Source organism: Caretta caretta, chromosome 3 (assembly GCF_965140235.1).
Source record: "Caretta caretta isolate rCarCar2 chromosome 3, rCarCar1.hap1, whole genome shotgun sequence".
Lineage (NCBI taxonomy): Eukaryota > Metazoa > Chordata > Testudines > Cheloniidae > Caretta > Caretta caretta.
This window is the reverse complement of record NC_134208.1, coordinates 42,026,554-42,046,188: the sequence shown is the minus strand read 5'-3', so window position 1 is coordinate 42,046,188 and position 19,635 is coordinate 42,026,554. Positions and strand designations below refer to the sequence as shown.

Genomic DNA, 19,635 nt, shown 5'->3' with positions numbered 1-19,635 from the left:
TGACATTTGCTTAGTAGACTTGGGATAAAAAGCAAGCCTGAAAACTGCCAATATTTATGAAATTGTATTTGATTGTTTCTTTTAATCAGACAGTGGAACTACTCAAGGAGAAAGGATGTGAGCTAAAAACAGCGAAGTATAGCATCTGTGCGCTATTGTTGCAGTACTGTGTATTGCTTTGCCTTGCAGGGGAATCTGTTTTATTCTATCTGGGTTCTCATACTGTGCCCATCTTTCAGAAGAACATTAAGCAATATGACTAGGAACTGCTAAATGTAGTTCTACCATTCTCTATTTTTGTGCCCCAGAAGAAAATCATGCACGGGTTTGTTTTTTAAAAAATGTCTACTGATTTACTACTGAAGGCAAGGTCAAAGAACTGAGGTGGCTTTTTAAAACCTAATCTAGGTCTTTTATTTCCAAGGCTGACTGGAGGAAGGAACATAGGAGTATAGATTATTAATAGAAGTTTTAGAGTGGGGTGCAGGAAGGGGAAACAGTTTTGCTACCATGCTAACCAATCATGCCAACAAGCCTGTCTCATCTATGATTTATCACCACTCCAGGTCATATACAAGTCCACATTGGAGAAGAAAGATCTTTGAAAGCAGACTGGTTCCTGTACTTAGCTGCAAATTGAGGGGTCTGAAGAGTGATGGATGAGTGCTCTGGTGGTATACCTTGTCAGGCATAATCATTCTTTGTTGCAAGGAATCAGAAAAAATGCTATGAGATCAAAGAGCTGAAAGCTTCCTTTCATGAAAAGAAAAATAAAATCTCCACTGGCTGGATCATAGATCTCAATATTATTCTTATTAATCCAGCATTGTAAATCAACATTACAATTTACAAAACAAATAAGGCAGGTTCCCGGTCTTAAAGATCTTCTAATCTAAAAACAGACCAGAGTAAAAATTTCAAAGTGTTGAAAGTATGTCTCAGGAGCTTAAGTCCCATTTTCAAAATGACACAAGTCCTTAGACTCCAAAAAGCCTGTCCAAACAATACATTAGCCTGCACCAGAGGGATGCAACATGGATCTCCGGGTACCCAGGACTTAGAATCACCTTATTACTCACTGCCTAGGGTAGCTAGATGTTAACTCCCTGACACCACCAGACTTTTAGGTACTCAAGCACTTTGCTTGGCAGGTTAACAATAGGTGTACCCCATTCCTTGAATCTCTTTGCATTGTTCCTCTGTGATATCTAGCTTCTGACACTTTCTACTCACAAAAATTTCTAGATTCTCTACCCCAAGGGAGCAGCATTCCCCAGTTTCCTGGTTTTACTTAAAAGCACTGCTTAAAACAAACAAAAAAAAAACCAAACAGCACTTGTGAGGACCTATAATAAAACAAAACTAGATTTCAGAAAGAGTGGTGGGAAAAAATGGTTTAAAAAAAATCATAAAATGAAAAGCTGGGTCTACACTTAATAGTTACCTTTCCTATCTAATAAAGTAGGATTTTCCACCCAAAGTTCAGTCTCTTGCAGAGCTGGTTGACTACAGGGGAACCAGGATCAAATGTTTCATGAAAACACCCTTCCCTCCCCCCCCCCCCCAAGATATCTCCTCAGTGAAAGGATACAGAGTCCACTATGTTCTACTAAAACAGTCTTTGTTCCTATTCACAGGCTGTATGTTCCTTTTTTACCTCCAAGTGCTTTAGATTGTTTGCAGTTGTCTGATGGTTTTCCATTGAGAGTCTTGGGATGGATCAGCTAGGTCATTGAGACTTGCAGTACATCACTGACTAACCAAAAAGGGATAACAATGCCTTCCGCTTGAATGGGGTATCACAGAGACATATTATCCCCAATGACTAACTTTTTACTCCAAGTCCATAAAGCACACTTTCAAGATAAATACATTATTCCATACATATTACCCATACACACCATGATTATAAATCCTGACAAGTTACGAGCTTTCTGTAGCTACATATTACTCTGTGTGGATAAGTATCATGAAAGGCATGTGTTTGGTGTAGTGAGTTTCTCAGGTCTGAAGTTAGAGTTGTTTGCAAAGAACAGGGGATCCTTTGCAAATTTTTTTATACAGCGTATAAATTCTAGTCCATGCTAGCATATCAGACACTAACTGGCCCATATGGACCTTATTGGCATGCACTAAAAGTTCCCTAGAGCACATTAATAGTGTTATTTCAAGCAGTACTAAATAAGATTTAGGCCATTCCTTTAGGTTCTTTTTCCCTTTATTTCCCCCAAGGATAATTCCTTTCACTAACTCATCTTATAAACAGGACTTTTTCTGTCCTACTATGATGGCTGGAAGGATCTGCCCCTTCTTCCTTTAATTTCCTCGCTAACAATTTTGAACTATGCATATCAGCAAACAAGAGAAGGGCTATCCATGAAATAATAATAAAAAAAAATCCTGCATAGCCTAGCTGGCAGCATAGCCTAGCTCACAAAGCAAAAATTTGAAGAGGACCCAGTTCATCTTTGTGCTACAAAAAAATCTTAATATTGGTACATTAAGCTACAGAAGTCACTAGCAAAGTCACCCAGTGTGGAGTTTCCATGTAGCATTGAGCTGAAGTAAGAGCTCTAGGCCAATCTTTGCAGCCCCAGATTAGGGGACACATCAGGGAAAAGGGCACTAGTCCCACTGCTGTCAATGGCTCATTGGAGCGAAAGTCAGCCAGGTAGAGAAGGTAGGGTATTCCTAAGGTTGCTTTTACATGCACTGCAATTGAAATGGTCTCCAACTTGTCCTGAAATAAGTGAGACACACAGGTGGCATAAAGTCACCTTTCCCCAGGTTTCAGGTCCACATGAAAATTGGGCCTTGAGTATCTAACCACTTGTGGACTGGAAGAGTGGATGTGAGACTCCTGTTTTTCAGATTGGAAAAGCAGTAGTTCTGTGTAGTTATATCAAGCATATTTTTGCCTGAAAGTATCCACTTTTGCTATTTAAAAAGGAACATTAATGCATCATTCAAATAACTGTGATCTAAGCACTATTTGGGAGTGATTCCCCCCTCCCCCTTTCAGTAAAAAATAAACCCATTTATCAAGAAAGTCTTCAAATTTTTGCAAGTGGGGCACAGGGTTACAAGACTTGCTATATCAGAATAGACTATATTGTACAATATCCTGCCTTCCACAATTGCTTAAATTAGATACTTTAGTAGAAGACATACTGGACTTGGACAGTTGTGCAATAGGATACCATGGGAGGCTATTGCAAATGACTTAGTTTAGTGTTCTTACTGATGGTCCTTGTAATTTTTATCCAAGCTGGTGTAAACAGACACTATTCTTAAAAATGTGTCTGCTAATCCTTTACAAATTTTCTAAGCTATAACATTTGCATTAGTTCTTTTCATGCAGTCTCTCCCTCTACAATTCCTTACCCCGATCTCTGGTTATTAGTATTTTTCTACTTCTTGGAATATTTTAATTCCTTTTTTCTGTTTTTGGTTTAGCTATACATGATCTTCATTACTTTCATTTCATTTTTATAAGAACACTTCTTCTTGTTAAGATTTTATTGCTCAAGTTTGGTAACTACTGTTGATCTTTTCACATCTTAATATTTTCCATTATCAAGGAAAAAAGGGAAAAGGGAATTAATTTGTATTTCTTTAAAAGGTTCACTTTACTGTAAAACATGCAGGCCCCTTACTAGAATGTTTATATCTGCTGATCTGATCTAGGGCCCTCATTGTTAATAATTATTCTCTGAGGCTTAAGTTTTTTAGTAGTGAACATGTAACCATTATTGTACTTTTATAAAGGAGTGTATAGTCTGTATTATTCTTGATCTGTACTCTCCCTCTGAAGCATCTTGCACTGGCTACTGTCAGAAGATAGGATACTGAGCTAGATGAACCATTGGTCTAACCCAGTATGGCCATTCTACATTCTTATTACATTATATGTGACAACGAACAACATTATATTTCTCTTACTAGATGGTTGTCAGGGGAAGTGACTCAACACACACCATGTTATATATCATATACATCTCCACAGCGACTCACTGTCAGTCCCACCTTCCCTATATCATAATCTTCATTCTCACTCTTGAGATTCTTGTCTCCATGGCCTCTAAAGATCTCCTCTTCCTTTCCCCTCATGCCATAATGAGGGGGGAATGGCATCTAGGAACCATTCCTCCTCAGGTTCTCTTCCTCCTTACAGGTCAAGCTACCTATCTTCCTGGGGAGCACAAAAGTTCAGTCTGGTGGCTCAAGAAATCTAGAATATAATGTAGAAATATAAAACTCAGCAGGCAGACCTGGGAAGGAAGTGCTAGCTCTCCTTCCACTTATGGAATGCATGTGAAGGGTAAGGCCCAAGGAAAAGACACACGGAGGAGAAAGTACCAAAGATGGCTTTGGACTCAAATGAGCAGTATAAAAACTCATTAACATTCATAGCGCATTCTGACCCTGAACTAAATCTAGGTCACTGTTTCCATCTATTCCCACACTGCCAATGGCTCTGGAAACACTACATAGGAATTGGAATGCGGGGGGGGGGGGTTGTAAATTTAATACAGATAGAGTAGTCTGAAAAAAAAATTGTTAACAATTCAGTATAACCCTCCATACAGATTTATGGCCTGGTAACAAAAATCAATGTCAGAGGACACCCAAAGTAAGAAAAATCCATGCAAGTTTCATCTCAGAAAATTGCAAGAGATAGAAAATTGATGAGATGACATTTAGACATATGTTAAAAAACAAGTTGCCCAGAAAATGTCCATTATTCCCTGTGTATTACGTACACAAGATTTGATCTTCTTAGCATTCATAGTATTGGTGTCCCACTTTATTTAGCTTCCTAGTCCCCCTTTTTTTTGGGGGGGGGAGGGGAATAGTGGTTTCTGTCTAGTTACTGTCAACACATAAAACTGGTACAAAGAATCTAAATGTTATCTCATTTAGTCAAGGACAACAAATGTAAAACTTGACCATGCCTAAAACAAAGCTCGGCAAGAAAATCTTTACCAAAAAAAAAAAAAAACTGTCATTGCTACTAGGTAACCCAAAAGGGAAATAAAATGAGCCTGAAGATTTAAAATAAATAGATATACCTCTGGGTCCTGCTTAGTCTTTGCCACAGTATCTATTGCCATTCTGAATGTACCTACTGTCACTACTGAAATACTAAGTTAGACATCTGCTAAACAGCATTACTGAATCTCACATCAGCTTTGTCAACAATGAATAATCTTTTGGAGGCAGGAGACTAACATGAATCTACAGGATATAACAAACACAATGTAAATATTACTATGGGTAACATTACATATTACACTATATAAACCATACTGCAACATATTTGAATATATTTTTGCATTTACTGGGTCACACAATGGTTCATCAGCTCCTTACCTTTCCTGATCTGTAAAATTCTCTTTTCTAAAGCAGGAATTATCCAACAAGTGTTCATCCAAGTATTACAAATGCTACTTTATTAGGTTCTATTACTGATTCCTTGTCTGCTCCTGCAGTATAATATATAAACAGTAAAACAATGCTGTTATCCAAAGAAACAAGACAAAACATGAAAATTATGAAATTTCTCCCTTCTCTTTCTGTGATGGGGAGCAAGTACAGCATAAATTTTACAGGGTCTTATTGGTCTGACCAAGAGATTACAGACCATAGATGGGTTTCGATAATGAGATAGAGTCTGCCAGTGTCCCTGGATAAACTGCCCCTTCAAAGGCCTTTTTAGAGTACACTGAATGCACCCCTTTCAAGCAAAGATGAACCATGCCTGCAGATGGGGTGGGTGGGGGGCACAAGTAAGGACAGTGGCTTCAGCAGATGTTACTGAGCATGCTCTATCCATGTGTGCATGCTCACTACAAGCCAAGCAGTTAAATATGGGGGGCAGGTGACCACATGTTCCTCCCAGTGTCACCTCTGCTTTCAAGTGACAGGCTTGTGCACCCACTTCTATTTGGGGTGAGATCACAGATTACAACCATTTTCCAAAAATCATGGAGAAGGTCCTCAAGGAATCAATTCTGAAACACTTAGAGGAGAGGAAAGTGATCAGGAACAGTCAGCATGGATTCACCAAGGGCAAGTCATGCCTGACTAATCTAATTGCCTTTTATGTCGAGATAACTGGCTCTGTGGATGAGGGGAAAGCAGTGGACATGTTGTTCCTTGACTTTAGCAAAGCTTTTGACATGGTCTCCCACAGTATTCTTGCCAGCAAGTTAAAGAAGTATGGGCTGGATGAATGGACTATAAGGTGGATAGAAAGTTGGCTAGATTGTCGGGCTCAACAGGTAGTGATCAATGACTCCATGTCTAGTTGGCAGCCGGTATCAAGCGGAGTGCCCCAAGGGTCGGTTTTGTTCAATATCTTCATTAATGATCTGGAGGATGGTGTGGATTGCACCCTCAGCAAGTTTGCGGATGACACTAAACTGGGAGGAGAGGTAGATATGCTGGAGGGTCGGAATAGGTTACAGAGGGCCCTAGACAAATTGGAGGATTGGGCCAAAATAAATCTGATGACGTTCAACAAGGACAAGTGCAGAGTCCTGCCCTTAGGACGGAAGAATCCCATGCACCGCTACAGACTAGGGACGAAATGGCTCAGCAGCAGTTCTGCAGAAAAGGACCTAGGGGTTACAGTGGACAAGAAGCCGGATATGAGGCAACAGTGTGTCCTTGTTGCCAAGAAGGCCAATGGCATTTTGGGATGTATAATTAGGGGCATTGCCAGCAGATCGAGGGACATGATTGTTCCCCTCTATTTGACATTGGTGAGGCCTCATCTGGAGTACTATGTCCAGTTTTGGGCCTCACACTACAAGAAGGATGTGGAAAAATTGGAAAGAGTCCAGCGGAGGGCAACAAAAATGATTAGGAGACTGGAACACATGACTTATGAGGAGAGGCTGAGGGAACTGGGATTGTTTAGTCTGCAGAAGAGAAGAATGAGGGGGGATTTGATAGCTTCTTTCAACTACCTGAAAGGGGGTTCCAAAGAGGATGGATCTAGATCGTTCTCAGTGGTAGCAGATGACAGAACAAGGAGTAATGGTCTCAAGTTGCAGTGGGGGAGGTTTAGGTTGGATATGAGGAAAAAAACTTTCACTAGGAAGGTGGTGGAACACTGGAATGCATTACCTAGGGAGGTGGTGGAATATCCTTCCTTAGAGGTTTTTAAGGTCAGGCTTGACAAAGCCCTGGCTGGGATGATTTAGTTGGGGATTGGTCCTGCTTTGAGCAGGGGGCTGGACTAGATGACCTCCTGAGGTCCCTTCCAACCCTGAGATTCTATGATTTTCCAATTGGGTGTCTAGGTTACATTTGCATGACACTTATGTCTGTTTCTTTGTAACTTTTATATGTTTGCTTTTCCTTACCACTTCCTCTTTCAAGCTGATTTTTTTTAATCTTTATTATTAAAACATACTTTATTTTTACACTAAGCAGGTCTCTATTTTGGAACCTGTATGGTGCATGTATCCCACAGTGAAGTGATAATGGGATGGGGGACAGTTTTCATTTCTTGAGGGGTGATGAAAAGTTGAGTTAAGAACTCAGGGTAGCAGATTTGTGGAGACTTGGAAGTGGAAGGATTGTTGGTGTCACCCTGCCAAGACTAACTAGGGTGAAGGAAGCCAGCATGAGACATTTATGTTTTTAGGCTGGCTACTGGTATCAGAGCTCTGAGCCATAGCATTAAGTTACCCGCAGGCAGTGAGAAAACCCCTCATTGGTCTGGGTGATCCCCAAAAATGTCACACCATCTCTTTGCATCCTTTTTGACATAGAGCTAAGGGCTTCATCTGAAGCCCACTGAAGTCAATAGAAAGGCTGCTCAGGATTTCAGTGGTCGTTGGATCATGCCCTAGACTGGTAAAATGCAGAGGTGAAAGCTCACTGGTTTTAGTTGACATTTAAAAAAAATAAAACAAAGTCCTGTGTAATGCCATATGGTCTATGTGCACACATTCCTTGCTAGTGGGCTCATTTTAAAAAGTAGTTAAAAATGTTCACGATAAACTAAAAAAAAAAAAATCTTAGTTGCTCAGATGAACAGCCAGAAGTTTAGAGGCATGTCCAATCACTATGGTCTTGAGAGCAAGCTGAAAATCTTGCAATATCATTGTCCTTCACCAAATTTCCATTATTCCTTAAGTTCAGGAGGGCTAGAAATACCACATTTCTCCCCTCCTCCTCCCTTTCAAAGTCACTGTTCTAGTTCCAATTGAAACTACAGAGTTCACTAGGCCTGTAATAGACTGACACATACAAACAGTCATGCCTGTGGTCATATTCATTGCCGAAGTAGCATGGATAACAATTGCATATAAATGAGAGATCTTGCTGAATTTTGAGTTTTCCCCTATTTTAAGTATCTCTGGCATAGCTAGAATATTTCAAAGCTTCTGAAAAATACCACCACTGTACGCACATTGTGTACATTTGTACACACCCAAAACTGTGCCAGGAAAATGCAAATGAGCAAACAGTATAATTACTGGATGTTAAATTGATCGTTACAGATAATTTCAAGGAAAACTGCATTTTTTGTGAAGTCAGCTGAAAGCCAAAAAAAGAGTCCTTCTTGCCATCAATAATCCATGAAATTTATTTAAAAGTGAAATTCCTTATAAATTGAATGTTTGAGTCTACTGCTGGTGACTGTCATATTGCTAAAATTGTAGCACTTGTGACACTGATGGCAGAATAGATCTCGGTATGTAAACCAGTTTAAGAAAAATAGTTTAATATTTAAAGAATTGTCCAAACTGGCCCAGAATTAAGTCTGCCTGATGTTACTGGGAAAGGATAAAGACAGACTTTAAAAAAAAGAAGTGCTCAAATAATTTCAACAATTTGTAAATTATTATTCACATTATCTTCACATATTCTAGTCCACAGCATATCATAGTTTTTACATGCCAGAATGCTTATTTGGGACAGGTTTCAGAGTAGCAGCCATGTTAGTATGTATCCACAAAAAGAACAGAACAGGAATACTTGTGGCACCTTAGACACTAAGGTGCCACAAGTACTCCTGTTCTATTTGGGACAGTTATCTGCTCTCATAGCACATCATAGGTGGCAACTTCACAAGAATTAAATGTAACCTGTCATTAGAACACTCAGTAAAACAATATGAGCAGACAACCAGACAGTAGAATACAAGTCACTCTAATGGTCTTCACTCTGAGCTAAGGAAAGTTAAAGTCTTACACATAAGAGGGGGAAGCAGAGTGAGTTTGTGAGAAGGATTTCCTGGTCATGTAAAAGTTGCAAGTCCCATTGGGAATTTAAATAGGTGCCAGTACAATATCTGGGAGGAGTTATTTGTTATGAATTGCATGGGCATGTGGGGAAGGGAGGGGGGCTACTCAGTGAATTTTGAGACAGAATAGAAACAGTATGGTGTCAATTCATGAAATCAAACCACAAGAATAAAAATGGAAGAAATTCAAATGTATGGAATCCCACCATAAGATCAGTACACATAGTATGTAAACAGGATGAAATTCAGTAAGGACAAATACAAAAGTACTACACTTAAGAAGGAATAATCAATTGCACAAATACAAAATGGGAAATGACTGCCTCGGAAGGAGTACTGCAGAAAAGGATCTGGGGATTATGGTGAATCAGAAACCAAATGAGTCAACAACATAATACTGTTACAAAACAAGCAAGCATCATTCTGGACTGTATTAGTAGGACTGTTGTAGTAAGACAAGAAATATTTTTCACTCTACTCAGCACTGAAGAGACATCAGGATTATTGTGTCCAGTCTGGGGAACCACACTTTAGGAAAGATGTGGACAAATTGGAGAAAGTCCAGAGGAGAGTGTCACAGGGTGCTTGGCTCACTACTGGGGTGCCTTCTACTGGCAGCAGCTGGGAAGCAGCTCTACATAGTTCAGCACCCTTTTTCTTCTCTTTCCCCATTGCAGCTCTCCTCCCACTCAGAGCTGCGGTACAGCTGCTTTGTGACACCACATTCCAGAATGGCCATATTAAAAGATTCCCCCGGAAGGGGAAAATCACAAAGGCCTTCTGCACTGGCAGCATCAGGCAGCTTTCTTGCCTGCTGCCCTGACTTTGTCTCTCCCAGTCAGTCAGGCAGTCTACCTATTCACTACCCCATGCAATACCACTTCGCAGCAACTAGTAGGGGAACCCATGCCCTCTCTCCCCTGGGTTCTGGTCCAGGGACTCTTTAATAAGCTGTCAAGGCCTGACTACACAGACCCCTTGCGGTGTCCCTAGAATACTTCCTACCATGCCCTGTCTTAGGTCTTTTAGTCCCATAGCTTCTTCACAAGCTCCCAGTGTATCAGCTCCTTCCTCCAAGTCTCCTCCCCAAGCTCACTACAGAGCTTTTTGGCACTTTCTACCTCCCATGCAGTTCTGCTGCAGGAAAGTTTTCTCCTTCCCTGGTAGGGCGGTGCCTGACTCAACAGGAGTCATCCTGCTCCCTCACGAGAGTCCTGTGCAGATTTCCTCCAGATCTGCTTGGGGCTTCCTGTTGCAAACTTGCTTCCCTGCCTTCTTTCAGGGAGGCTCTGTCTACCAACAGACCACCTCAACACCCTGTCTATAGCCAGGATTCTCTCACTGAGAGATAGCCAGCAATCAGTTCTCCTTCCTGGTCAGCCCCCACCTGAATTAGCTTCAGCCCTTCTAATGCCTCCTGGAGGTGTAGTAGGGCAAGGCTAAGTGAGACCCCATGCTCTCATTTATCCCCTCCCTCTTAGGTAAGCCCTTTCTCAGGGGTTCCTATTTCCATCATCCCTTACCTCCAGGAGAGAAAGTGCATCCTTACTCCCTGCCACTTTTCACCTGGCTTTATAGAAGCCTTACCTGTTCCCACACAGGTAAGCTTCCTTCTAATTAGCACCCTCCACTCAGATTACATCTCCCCTATTTGAATCTTAATTGACTGACTGGATTCCCTGGGCCTAATTCAAATTTTTCAGGGACAGTGTGGGGAATGGACCCCATCACAGAAAGCAACACAAATTATTACAGTTCCAGAAAATATGGCCGACAAGGAAAGATGAAAATTGGGTTTGTTTAGTCTGGAAAGAGAAAGACTGAAGGGAGACATGATAACCATTTTCAACTACTTAAGATTGCTTGAAAGAGGAGTTATAAATTGTTCTCCTTAACCACTGAGGACAGGACAAGAAGTAATGGACTTCATTGCAGCATGGGACATTTAGGATAGAGAATAGGAAAAACTTGCTAAATGTAAGGGTAGTGAGCACTGGAACAAGTTACCTATCAAAGGTGTGGATTTTTTTTTTTTTTAGACTAACAACAGGTTAGACAAAAACCTGTCAGGGATGGTCTAGATAATACTTAGTCCTGCCTCAGCACAGGGGCTAGATTAAATGACCTATGGAGGTCCCTTCCAGTCCTACATTTGTGATTCTATGATATCTAAACATGTGAATAGATATTGGGAGTGCATTTCATTTTTTTGTTATTGCTTAGTATCGTGTATATGGGGTCGTACTCTGGCCTTTATGGATGATGCAATCCAGGTGTAAATGTCTGAGGTTTTTCAATTCTACTCTTGTTTACATTGGAATGTAGTCATGTCATCTCTTATTTTTAAACTTTTGTCCTTAAATAATAATTGAAGGGTTCATGTTTAGCTATTCCACCTGGAAGCAGGCAGGGCACACCCTGACTGTTTTGTAGAAGCAATGCACACATTGCTCTATCCAAGGACAAGGGCTAGATATGAATCATGAGAACTTGATTGTTTGGACAGCAACTGTGGGAGGCTTTCTTAGCCTGGGCTCAAGGCCTGAGAACCAGGATTGTAGTAGATAAAGGATGGTAACTAAGTATACTAATCAACGTCATACATTCCTTTGTGTAGCAGTGTGTAATGCTTAGGGGGGAGAAATATAATAAAAGGAGAAGGTGGAAGGCGGGGGGGCAGAACAGCCCATATCCACTGACCAGCCTGCTTGCTTGCATAAAGCTGTGTTCTGTCTGATGATTGAACCGCCACAACTGGCGCCCAAACGTGGGGCCCTCAGCACTCACCTCGCCCGGCAAGGGTTTCAGACGCGTCACTCATCCGCTTCGTGGATCCCGGTGAGTATTTTTCATTGTGGTAAGTATGGGAAGCTCCCTCTCTGCTTTGCAAGTGCAACACCGCAATGAGCTGCAGTACTTGCTGCATAAGGCTCAGCATGACTGCCCGGCTCGAGCACTTACTCTCCTGCTACAGGAGGTGCGTGCCCAGTGCCCGTGGTATCCTGAAGCCGGAAGCCTTAAGCTAGCGGACTGGGAGCGATTGGGCCAGACATTGCACGAACAGCCTCGGGCGCCCGTGCAGGCTTTACATGCCTGGCACCTCTGCCGCGACGCGATACAGCGTGTCGCCTCGGACAGACCCTCCCTCGCGAGGCTGGTGATCTCGCCACCCCCATCCGCTCCTGCAACCATCCCTCCCCCTGCTTCGCCCCCAGGGCCTCTATTACCACCGCCTCCCTGGCCTTCCCCACCGGAGCCGGTGTGTGATCACCCTCCCCCCGTGGGGCCCCCCGGAGGGTCATCTGCATCTGCTCAGAAGCTTTCGCTGGTGCAACAAATGGTTCACGCAGCGAAAGCTCGATCGGATCTTACAGCGGAGGAGCTGGCTGATCTGGTCTCAGTTTGCCCGGTGACCTGGCAGAATGATGACCAGGGCAACCCCGTGGGCACCTGGACCACTTTGCCATACTCGGTGGTTAGAGAGGTAAAGAAAGCAATTCGTGAATTTGGCCTGACTAGCACCTTTGTGCATGGTCTCATTGAAGGGATAGGTACTGGGTACTCCCTAATCCCTGAGGATTGGAAAACGCTGCTGCGCATGATGTTGTCACCCAGTCAGTATGTTATTTGGCTTAGTGAGTATCGGCAGATGGCAGAACGCCAAGCTCAGGTACATAGAGAGCACGGTATCATTTATGAGCATTTGGCAGGGGAGGGCCCGTTTGCTACTATTGAGATGCAGTCTTAACTCCCTCAGGCCGTCTTCCCCATTATTTCCACCTGTGCCCAGCATGCTTTCAAGAAGGTCCCGGATTCAGGCAAGCCTACCAAAAGCTTTGTCAGTATCTGTCAGGGTGCCTCAGAGTCCTTTTTGGATTTTACCAACAGATTGCATGAGGCTATCCTCCGACAGGTGGATAACACTGAGGCAGCTCACGAGCTCCTGTTAAAATTGGCAGTTGAAAATGCAAACGAGGATTGCCGCCGTGCTCTCCAGGCAGCACAAGCCTCTGGTATTTTAGAGCTCTCAGACATGCTGCGGGCGTGCCAGAACATTGGCACACAAGCCCACAAGGCTGGAGTTCTGGCTGCCGCCCTGAGAAAAACTGGGAAGGAGGGGAAGCATTGTTACCGCTGTGGTAAGGAGGGTCATTTTCAGCGGGAGTGCCGCTCATCTAAGGCACCAGCCTGACCCTCAAAGAAGTGCCCCAAGTGTGGGAAAGGTTATCACTGGGCTAATCAGTGTCGTAGCGGGTCGGGAAACCGTGCGACGGGTCCCCCCTGAACCCAGGGCCAAACGGGGGTGTTTCCTACTCAGACAACCGCTCCTCTGCCTTAAAATCCATAGACTCTATGAGGGCGGCGACTGCTGGAAGTGCAGGGCTTGATTTGATCATGCAGAAGGACACTGACTTTCGGCTGCCAGGGGAGGTCTGTGCCATACCTACACAGGTGACGGGACCTCTCCCTGCCGGCTTTGTAGGTCTTGTTCTCCCTCGCTCACATGCTGGGAAACAGGGCTTTTTTGTCATTCCAGGGGTCATTGATGCTGATTACACTGGCATTATTAAGGTTCAGGTGTGGACTCGTCTTCCACAGTCGCTCCCGCGTGGACGGTCAATTGCACAATTGATTTTAGTCCCCTATCAGGTTCCAGCTGCCGAGGATCGAACTCGGGGCGGAGGCGGCTTTGGATCGACGTTGTCTCACTCGCCGTCTCACAGCGCGTCTTCTCCACTTGTTGCTCTGACAATGTCAGTCCGCCCCTCGAAACCTCAGTTAACACTTCTCTTAAATGATGTTCCTTTTACAGGGCTGGTGGACACTGGAGCTGACGTTACGGTGATTCGTGATCTGGAGTGGCCGGTTAGTTGGCCTACGGTTCCTTCTAGAGAATTGTGGGGGATCGGGGGTAGTAAACCCGGGCGCCAAAGTTTGTCTTGGGTCACGGTCTCTAAACCGGGAGGCCGTACCCTTGCTACTATCCGCCCTTTTGTGCTCCCTGTCCACCTCAATATTTGGGGCCGTGATTTACTTACAAAGTTAGATACCACCCTCGATATTAACATCTGATGGCCCAAAACCCTCCCTCACCCACCGTGCCCTCCGCATTACCCTTGGTATGCAATCCTTAGAGCCCGTATGGATTGACCAGTGGCCCCTCCCTCTAGAAAAGCTAAAAGCGCTTCATTCGCTTGTGCAGCAGCATTTGCAAGCACAGCGACTGGAGAGCTCCACTAGTCCCTGGAACACCCCGGTGTTCGTTATTAAGAAAAAATCGGGTGCTTGGCGGCTGTTACATGATTTAAGGGAAATAAATAAACGCATCCAACCTATGGGCCCCTTGCAATTTGGCTTACCAAATCCAAATTTAATTCCTTAAACCGATCAACTTTGTGTGTTAGATTTAAAAGATTGTTTTTCACCATCCCCCTTTGCCCTCAAGATCGCGAAAAATTTGCATTTACGGTGCCACAATATAATAATCAGCAACCCTCTCAAAGGTATCAGTGGAAGGTCTTGCCCCAGGGGATGCAAAATAGTCCAACCTTGTGTCAGCTTTTTGTGGATCGGGCCCTTGCCCCTTTCCGTGCCCGGTACCCTTCGCTAAAGGTCTACCATTACATGGATGACATTTTGCTAAGTGGTCCCCGGGTCACGGCACAACAGCTTGAATCTTTATCTCAGATTCTCGGCCAAAATGGCCTGTTAGTGGCACCAGAAAAAATCCAACGCTCTTATCCCTACCACTACCTCGGATATAAGGTTTTACAAACCTATGCTGCTCCGGTTCGTCCGGAATTAATTCTACCTCAACCCCTAACCCTTGTTAAATTACAACAGATTTTGGGCCATTTAAATTGGATTCGGCCCTACTTTCGTCTCCCCACTTCAATGCTGCAGCCGTCGTTTGAGCTCCTGTGTGGAGCCCGTGCACCTGGTGCAGTTATTGCCATCACTGAAAAGCATACTGCCTGCATTCGACAAATCAATGCAGCATTGAGTCAGCAGTTTGTGGACAGACTCCCAGAGGTCTGTCCCTTACGATTGGTTCTTCTTGCCACCCCTCATACACCAACTGCGGCTCTGTTTGTACCCCGTACAGACACAGCCGTCTCTATTATAGAATGGCTATACCTTTCATCCACCCCTCCTCGAAATATTTATCCGTATTTAGATGCCCTATCTGATCTTGTTCGTAAAGCCCGCCACCGTGCAGTGCAACTCACTGGCACTGATTTAGTTGCCATTGTGTTCCCCTTGTCCTGTACTGAATTTGACTCTTTGTGCCACACCTCCTTGGCCTGGCAGGTTGCTCTTTGTGATTATGTGGGAGAGATTTCTTACAATCCTCCAAAAGATCCTTGGTTGGTCATTACCCAAAAGGTGCCCCTAGTTGTTCATTGTCTTAGCCGCTCTCAACCCATTGTTTCCGCTGTCACTCTTTTTACTGATGGCTCTCCCCACCGAGGTGTAGTCACTTATCAGTTGGGTGAGCCCCCTCATTGGCATTCTCGTTTTGCACAGCGTTCAGAATTAGCTGCTGTTATTTTGGCCTTTCAATTTTTTGCTGATTGTCCCTTTAATTTAATTGTGGATACCCATTATGTTTATCAGGTAATTGATCATTTACCCCTTGCCCTCATTACCCCTCAGGTTGATGCAGACCTCCTTCACCTGTTTTTGTTTTTGCAGCACCTTCTTGCCACTTGTCATTTCCCTTACTTTGTTGCTCATATTTGCAGTCATACCCCTCTGCCTGGGCCACTCACTGAGGGCAATGCACGCGCTGATTGCGCGTTGCGTGGTCAGGTAAATTCCCTTTTTTCTGACCCCATTGAAAGCCATGCCTTTTTTCATCAGTCTGCCTCTGTTTTGGCCCGGCAGTTTCACATTCCTGCTGATCATGCATGTTCCATTGTTCGTTCCTGCCCCCACTGTGCTGCTGCTGCTCCTACTTTTTCTTATGCCGTTAACCCCCGAAGTACCGCAGCAAATCAGCTGTGGCAGATGGATGTTACTCATGTGCCACAATTTCGCCCCTATTCGTTTTTACATGTTTCCGTTGATACTTATTCAGGCTTCCTTTGGGCAACCCCACAACGTGGGGAAGCCACTAACAAAGTTATTCACCATTTGCTGGCCTGCTTTTCTGTTATGGGTCGCCCCTGCCAAATTAAAATAGATAATGCCCCAGCCTACTGCTCTGCAGCCCTCTCCACCTTTTGTGCCCGCTGGGACGTCCGTCTTAAACACGGAATCCCTTATAATTCCACGGGCCAAGCCATTGTTGAACGTGCCAATCGCACACTCAAAACCTTGCTAGATAAACAATTAAAACAAGGGGAGCTGCGTCTCCGAACCTTAGGAGACATTCAACAACAAATGCATATCCTCTTGTTTACTTTAAATAATTTAACACTGAATGCAGATCAGCAGACCCCTGCGGATCGGCATTTTCACAAATCTGAGGTACTGGAAAGACCGCGTGTCTTTTACCGTCAGCTGCCCGATCCACAGTGGCTGGGCCCAGTACCTCTAATCACTTGGGGTCGGGGATATGCTGCTGTGTCTCTCCCTGCAGGACCGTTGTGGGTTCCAGCTCGGTGTGTGCGACCGGCACTTAAACAACATGGCATGGCACCAGGGACTGTCAAATCCCATACCAGAGTTTCAGCTGACCTTGGAGGAGACCGCGTTGCCCCCCGAGTCGACAACGACGGGACGGAAACGGAGGAGGCGTAGTGTCCCAAAGTGGCCCGTGACATGGGGAGCAGTAAAAGCATTGGTCGCCGCGGCCCAACGAAGACTGGCAGCAGATCAACAGCCAGAGACTCCTGAGACTTTGTTTGTGGCGATTCTCGCCCAAATCACTGCTAATTCTGTGATGATTGTGTGCCTTTTGTGCCTGCTATTTCCTGTAGGGGTTGGCTCGGAAGCGCTTCCCCCGTTACGAGCCTGAATGACATATAACATATGGGAAAGATTGGCTTCAATAGCAAATGTTACCCACTTTTGTTTATCTAATTCTGTAGCAGCCGGAGACTTGTTAGGTACATGCCTTATTCCAGTATGTCATCACCCTGAGGAGATGGAGAATAAGACACTGTTCTCTGCTTATGCGAATCTTTCCTCCCAGTACTCTAGCATGGCTAATTGGGGCCCGGCCAACTATACTCTGCTCGCACGGCTATATCCCTCCACACACCGTACCCGGCCGGGGCTCACAATGTCACCTGTGCGCGTGTAGTTAACTGCACTCGTACAAAGGTGCCCTTGGGCTGTCGAAAAATTTCTTAACCCCTTTTAAATTGTTCCCATGCTGTTAATGTTTCATATAATTATGGCCATATCATCCTACCATCAGGATGGTTTTTTACTTGCGGTTCACGCACCTTTAATTATATTTCTGCAAATTTAAGTGATGGCACCCTTTGCTGTCTTAGTAGAATGACACTTATATTGCCTTTTGCTGGCCACAACCGTAGTAAAAGAAGTGTACCCCTTTCAGATGATTGTATTGCAGATGTTGAGCTTTTTGGTTATTCTGTGTTTGTAATCATTGGGCTTATTTTTTGCTGCTGCTGTGTACAATGTATTCCTTCCTTGTTAAGACTTTGTAAAATTTTGCCCTGGAAAGCTCCCCAGGTTATGTCCTTGTCTGTCTGGGAGTTAAATAGCATGACAAAACAAATTGACGGCTACCTTGAGATGGCCAAATATCTTTAAATAAAAAACAGGGGGATGAAGGGTTCATGTTTAGCTATTTCACCTGGAAGCAGGCAGGGCACACCCTGACTGTTTTGTAGAAGCAATGCACACATTGCTCTATCCAAGGACAAGGGCTAGATATGAACCATGAGAACTGGATTGTTTGGACAGCAACTGTGGGAGGCTTTCTTAGCCTGGGCTCAAGGCCTGAGAACCAGGATTGTAGTAGATAAAGGATGGTAACTAAGTATACTAATCAACGTCATACATTCCTTTGTGTAGCAGTGTGTAATGCTTAGGGGGGAGAAATATAATAAAAGGAGAAGGTGGAAGGCGGGGGGGCAGAACAGCCCATCTCCGCTGACCAGCCTGCTTGCTTGCATAAAGCTGTGTTCTGTCTGATGATTGAACCGCCACAAATAATGCCATTCCAGCTAAATTATTTATGTATGACAATGTACTCTGTGCTGGATAAGCACATATCAAGCCAGTCCCCATCCTGGAGAATTTACAGAGTAGGAAACAGGCATAGGAGAAAAGAAAAAAAAAAAAAACCAAGATGTGCTGAAATATCCAGAGGAAGGATTTACTTTACTTCCCCCACCCCTTCCCTTCTTTTAAACTGATTTTCACCCCCGCCCCCCCAAGAGCTAATAAGAAACAAATTATATAGAATCATAGAATATCAGGGTTGGAAGGGACCCCTGAAGGTCATCTAGTCCAACCCCCTGCTCGAAGCAGGACCAATTCCCAGTTAAATCATCCCAGCCAGGGCTTTGTCAAGCCTGACCTTAAAAACCTCTAAGGAAGGAGATTCTACCACCTCCCTAGGTAACGCATTCCAGTGTTTCACCACCCTCTTAGTGAAAAAGTGTTTCCTAATATCCAATCTAAACCTCCCCCACTGCAACTTGAATGTGTAACACACCATCCAATATGAAGTCCCCATTAAGGAGTCTAATTCTTCCTAGGTGTACCTTCATTGACTATATTGGATTTACACTGGAGAGGAATCTGGTCCACTGAGAATAATTAATGGAGAGATAATTGAGCTGAATATATGAAAAACAAATGAAACAGCAAAAATAAACTGTCGGGTAATTATGGTACATGCTAGTATATAACAATCCTAACTCTCCAAAAATCCTCCAAGGATTAGCCTAAAAATAAACACAGCATAGGCGTTAGTTGTAATCGGAAACACTAGAGCTCCATAACATCTTCATTGGAGTCCAACAAGTTCCCCTTTTCCTAATCTTTGCCTTCTTTTAATGGTGCAATACATGAACCAAGCCTGATTTAATCAGTAATGGAAGCTATTTTCTCCCCAAATCATCAGAAATTAAGCAGGGGACAAAAATGTAGTATCAAATTAATCATGATTAATCACAGTTTTAAATCACACTGTTAAATAGAATACCAATTGAAAATTATAATATTTGATGTTTTTCTACATTCATATAGTATTCTGTGTTGTAATTGAAATCAAAGTGTATATTGTTTATTACAAATATTTGTACTTTAAAAAAAGAAATAGTATTTTTCCAATTCACTTCATGCAAATACTGAAGTGCAATCTTGGTCATGAAAGTGCAACTTACAAATGTAGATTTTTTTTGGTTATATAAACTGCACTCAAAAACAAAACAATGTAAAAC

General features: G+C 43.5%; 1 protein-coding gene across 1 annotated transcript; it reads left to right on the top strand.

Annotated features, from left to right (window-relative positions):
- The first annotated feature begins 12,010 nt into the window (after window positions 1-12,010).
- On the top strand, window positions 12,011-17,442 carry LOC142071515 (uncharacterized). The gene is made up of 2 exons (XM_075126456.1): window positions 12,011-12,935; window positions 16,851-17,442. The coding sequence occupies exons 1-2, from the start codon at window positions 12,129-12,131 to the stop codon at window positions 17,226-17,228; spliced, it is 1,185 nt and encodes a 394-aa protein (XP_074982557.1). The 5' UTR covers window positions 12,011-12,128; the 3' UTR covers window positions 17,229-17,442.
- Window positions 17,443-19,635: the final 2,193 nt, after the last annotated feature.